Raw genomic sequence first — 5,709 nt, forward strand, 5'->3', positions numbered from 1 at the left:
AGGCAGCATGAGCGGCCAGGAGGAATGCTTGCTTCATTGCTGCGGTGACAAGGCAAGCATTCCACCCTGGCCGCGGAGGGCCTCTGGGCAGCGGGCACGGAGCTGCCAGGCCCTGTAGAGGACTACTAGCACACTGATTCATGCGTATGGCTACTAGTCTTATATATTTTTGCTTACTTTATGAAAAGAGAAAACTGCAAGGTTAAATAACTTACCCAAGTTCACACAGTTAGTGGTGGAATTAAAAAAGAGCCAAGCCCAGGTTTGACTCCAAAGCTTAGACTTCCTACTCTCGCCTGCTTTCCAGTCTGCCCTAATCAAACCTCACCCGCTCTATTGTATTTGTTTTTTCTCTTAGTGGACGAGTGTTCCTCTGACTACACAATTGTCCTTCCCGTGATTGGGGCCATCGTGCTGGGTCTCTGCGCTGTGGGTTTGATTGTCTATGGAATCCGCCTAAGGCGTGAATCATCTGGATACCAGAGAATCTAATGGGTGCCCAGGGGAAAGAAAAGAATGGAGCTTAGAGAATTCTTTCGTCGTTTCCAGGGTATTGGGGGCTTCCCTTAGAGTGTGGGTCCTTCCAGCAATGTCAACCACCTCTCACAAAAACTAAGTCATTTCTGATTTAACTTCAAGCAGCACATCAATTTCTAAGATTTTTTTTTTCATTTTATGTAAGAGCTAGTGAACTGTTTAAGAGTATTCCCTAGTTTCCTTCCAAACATTTTAACCATTCAAGGTCAACATTTGAGATATATTAAATTAACATGACTTAAGTAAAGTGGTATATGCCTCCAATTTACCAAAGCATCAAGTGTAATGAATGCTACCTGTGTTCACATTAGGGATTTTATTCTAGCCTTGATTTTTTCCATTTAAAAAAAAATGCCTCTTTTTGTCTATAAAAATGGAACCACAATATTTTACTGCTTATGTTTTATATGACAAACATGCTTGGCAATCTACTAAATCCTTTCCACTTTAAAAGGCCTATCAAAAAGAACATTTTACAGGTAGCCTAGGTTGTTTATCTGACACCAGCAGAGGAACAAATCAGCTTTACTTTTTATCTGGACGACTTCTGTTCCACAATCACTAAAGACTAAGAATTAGATAGCTATGAACAACAAAATAAAATAACAAGCAAGAAATAGTAATAATGACCCTTGATTATTGAGCATATATGTGCCAGACACTAGGTACACATAATTTAATTTATGTAATTTACATCGCTTAATTCTCATGGTTCCTAGAACAGTAAACTCAGATTGAACAAAATTAAATACTTAAATGCCACCCAGCTGACAGGTGGCAGAGCCAGGATTAGACTTCCCATTAGTAACAAGGTCTCCGGTGTTTTCACTACACCAAGTTGCCTACAGGAACAAATTATACTCAGTGCTGCCTGGGGGGGCTCTGTCACATCAGTCAGCTTCTTGTTTTAATGGGATTGTTTAGCTGTGGCTCTACAAATAAAGAAATAGAGTAAAGTCAAGGTATTTTTTTTATTTCTTTGAAAACGGCAATTTTCTAACGGCTAACCAACTTTTCTTTCTTGAATGTAGATCCCCCTCTAGTGGTAACTTGCTACTTCTGCACTTTCATAGCCACATTATCTATTCTAGTTCACTTTATTCTGTAGAGTAGCCTGCCCCACCCCAAAAAATAATAATAATAATAATTTTCATGCTTGTTTTTATTGCTAAAGAAAGGAACTAAGTCAGGACATTAACATAAAGATAACATGCCTCTAGCATTCTTTAGTAAAAGAATGATTCAAGTCACCCAAGACTTGTCAAGAGTATTGGCAAGGTCCTGATTTTAGTCTTAATAGAATATAGAATTGTATTAAATGTTGTTTTTTAATAAAAACATATTTTGGAGAATCACTTATTTCTTCTAATTCAGTTTTTCAGTCTTTGTTGTATAAATATTTTCGTTTACAATCTTAGTGGTTGGCCTTGAATATGGAGGCTGTAACTTGAGTTAATAGGTTAAGACATCTTTCTATAAATAATTTATTTTGTTCTATTCTTCATTGCCACATTATTACCAGGTAGGAAGACCCATTTGAGATAAACTTAATTTCTGAGAAGATACACCACGTTAAAGTTACAAATTAAATCTCTCAATTCAATCCAGACTACCTGATTGGATTACTGTTTTACTTAAAGGCTCTCATAATTCATTCATTCATTCATTTATTCAATCAACATTGATTAAGGACTTACTAAATGCCAGACACCCTGGTAGGGGCTGAGATATATAAGATGTCCTGTATTAGTTATCTATAGCTGTGTGACACATTACCCCCAAACTTAGCAGTTTAAGACAACAAACATTTATTATCTCACAGAGTTTCTGAGGGTCAGAAATCTAGAAGCAGCTTAACTGGGAGGTTCTGGCTTATGATCTCTCACTGAGTGGCCAGAGCTGCAATCATCTGAAGGTTCAATTGGGGCCAAAGGATTTGCTTCCAAGTTTACACCATGTGGCATATCTATAGGGAGGCTCACAACATGACAGCTCACAACATGGCTTTCCCCAGAGTGAATGATCCAAAAAGGAGACTGACAACCTAATCACAGGAGTGACATACCAACACTCTGTTGTACTCTATTGGTCACACAGAGCACCCCTGGTACAGTGTGGGAGGGGACTACACAGGGTGTGAATGCCAGGAGAGGCGGAAATGGAGGAGCGCCATCTCGGATGCTGACTATCCCAGGGCAATTGTCCAGGTACATACTGTGGAATTAGTGGCTTACATTTTTGGGAAACTCAGGTAAATAAATTCTAGTATGCACACGAAGAACAATGACTTAATAAGAGTCTATACAAAGGGTGATAAGAGCAGGTTGCTCTCTAGCCTGCTTCCAACTCTGCCCCCGGTGTAGCACCTGCCTAGGAGAGCACCCTCTCAATCCCTGGTGCTGACAGTCCATTGACCAGCCACGGTTCGGGCTGACTTGACTTTCCATGGGGCTGATCATTGTCCCATTGCTCTACAACACTCACTTATAGCTGTTCCTCAGGATTTATTCACTTTCCTGTCTTCCATCATGGTATAATCCAAAGAGACCTGGTCCGTACAGACATCCCATGGGACATCAGACTGAACCACTACATTGATCACGTCATGCTTATTAGATAAGATAAGCACAAAGCCGTCAGTATGCTGGAGACACATGTTCCAGGAGGTAGGACACAAACCCTATCAAGATTCAGGCACTGACTACTTCCGTGAAGTTTTTAGTGACCCAGGGTTTCAGGGGCATGCCAGAATGTCTACTTCAAAAGAAAGACACATGTTTTGCATCTTGCATCCTTTCCACAAAGAAGGCAGCACAAAGCTGTGCAGCGCCAGCATGGCCAAGGGTGAACCTGAGTGTGGGCAGCTGAAAAAAGACAGACAAGAGAATGAAAGCTGGGTCTTGGTGGTACGCTGCTCCTCTGATGGAGAGACAGCACCAGTGCCCACAAGCCGTGTCTTTATTTTATAGCAGATGCCACGAGGCAAAGTAAGGGTGTGATCAAGATGTTTACAACATTCTCGTGGGCTTCGATCCTACTCAACTACATGCACCTGAATTCTATCAAGCCTACATCACTCAGACACGTGGGGTCACGTGTTCCAAACATAGGTTCAAGCTTACAACTATAGCTGTTGGCTATAATTGTGCTGGGAGGGCCCTGCCCTCCAAGCTGGGACTTGCACGTGGCAATGAGAGGCCTGTGCCCTCTTCTCAGTCCAAGGCTTGAACCTGTCCAAACACTGTAGTGGCTCCCCACACAAAGGCAGGCAGGCCTCTCCAGGTTCTGGAGGCAGCATTCCACAGCTAGGAGAATCCCTCTGGCCCGTTTACTAGGCCACATAGTGTACTGGGCTACATATCTGGCACTGCAGACAGACAGGGCGCGCTGTGCTGTCTGTTCCTAAAACACATAGATAGCAAGGTACTGACATCAGGCCAGGCCTTGAGATATGGTCTCATGGCCCCTTCTCAATATGCTGCACTCTCTGTTCCTAAAACACATAGATAGGAAGGTACTGATACTATACTGTGTCGGGAACTAAGGTTTTGTAACTTTGTGGTTTTTGCAAATAAAAATACTGTAATTCCTGTAGTTTGGGCTGCAGTTCAGCCTTTGCTTTGGCGGGGTGCTGTGACTGTAGTCAGCTGGCCAGCTTAATAAAGGCTCTTAAATTTAAATTCTGAGTTGGTGGTCTATCTCGCTGAGTGAACCCATAACAATAGAAAGCTACCAGTTCTGAGAGGGGCCAGAGCAGAGAAGGGTGGCAAAGCAACTCCAGGCCTGCCATCAGGTATTGCAATCAGCCCTGCTCCTTAAGTCATCCGTCAGGCAGACCTTATGGTGTTAGAGGTGGCAGTGGTGGGGAAAGGTACAGTATGGAATTTTTGACACAAACCAGTGGGAGAATCATTGCACAGACCCTGAGCATTCTGGAGCAAGATCAAGCCTATGCCATTTGCAGCAGAGAAACAGCTGTTGGCATGTCACTGGGTCCTGGAACACTTGACCTTGTGACTATATATCCAGAATTGGCCCCATTTGGGCTGGGTTATGTCTAATCCACTCGGTAATAAAGTCAGACGGGTCTCAGCCGTAGCCAATTATAATCTGGAAATGGTACATCCAAGTTCTAGCCCGAGCAGGTCTAGAGGGCATGAGTAGGCTTCGTGAGCAGGTAGCCCAGGCCCTCGTCACCCACCAGTGTAGCACCAGTGCCCCTGTGGGGGGAGGGGACGCATGCCACCTTTTGAAAAAAGAGGAAAGCCCAAACTGGTTTACAGATCAGTTGGCTTGGTGTGTGGGTGCAAAGCAAATCCAGACAGTGGCTGCATTACAGCCACCTTCAGAAGTGAACCCGAAAGACAGGGAGGGGAATCTTCACAGTGGGCTCAACAGCAAAGCAGGGCACTGGCCATCCAAATCTGTGTGGAAGGGAAGGTGGCCCAGGGTGAGAATATGCCCGGTGTCCTGGACAGTGCCATGGTCTGGCCATCTGGTTAGGGGCCTGGGAAGAACAGGACTGGACGATCAGAGACAAGGAGCTTTGGGATAGAGGCATGTGGATGGACTCATCAGAGTAGGCATAGCGTGTGAACAGTTTTGCTTCACATGTTAATGTCTACCAGAAAGCATCCACCATGAAAGGGTCACTGAGCGACCAAGTCAACAAGATGACTCAGCGGTGAAGTTAGCCAGTCTTTGTCACAGACACATCAGGATTTGCAAAATGGGCACGTGAATGGGGTGGGCATGGTGGCAGGGGCAGAGGCTCTATATGGACTCAACAGCAGGGAATGCCACTTACCAAGGCCAGTCTAGCCATTGCAAATTAAAACCACAATGGGATACCACTCCACAACCTCCAAAATGGCTAAAATGAAAAAGATTGGCAATACCAAGTGCTGATGAGGAATTGCCATTCATTGCTGGTAGAAGAATAAAATGATACAACCATTTTAGGAAAACTTTTTGGCAGTTTCTTATAAACTTAAACACGTAACAATCCAGGGGTTGGCAAACTCTGTAAGAGCAAGATAGTAAATAGTTGAGGTTTTGTGAGCCAGGTTCTCTGCAACCACAGGACTCGGCTACTGTAACATGAAAGCAGCCATAGACAATACATAAACAAATGGGCATGGCTGTATTCCACTAGACATCATTTACAAAAAA

General features: G+C 43.7%; 1 protein-coding gene across 1 annotated transcript in view; it reads left to right on the forward strand.

Annotated features, from left to right (window-relative positions):
* Positions 1-3,265, forward strand: part of LAMP3 (lysosomal associated membrane protein 3) — a 27,476-nt gene extending 24,211 nt beyond the window's left edge. Inside the window, exon 6 of the mRNA XM_006767401.2 lies at positions 359-3,265. Within this exon, the coding sequence (XP_006767464.2) occupies positions 359-492 (134 nt within the window). The 3' untranslated portion in view covers positions 493-3,265. The remainder of the gene's footprint in view (positions 1-358) is intronic.
* The last annotated feature ends 2,444 nt before the right edge of the window (positions 3,266-5,709 follow it).

This window comes from Myotis davidii, unplaced genomic scaffold, assembly GCF_000327345.1.
Source record: "Myotis davidii unplaced genomic scaffold, ASM32734v1 scaffold102, whole genome shotgun sequence".
Taxonomy (NCBI): Eukaryota; Metazoa; Chordata; class Mammalia; order Chiroptera; family Vespertilionidae; genus Myotis; species Myotis davidii.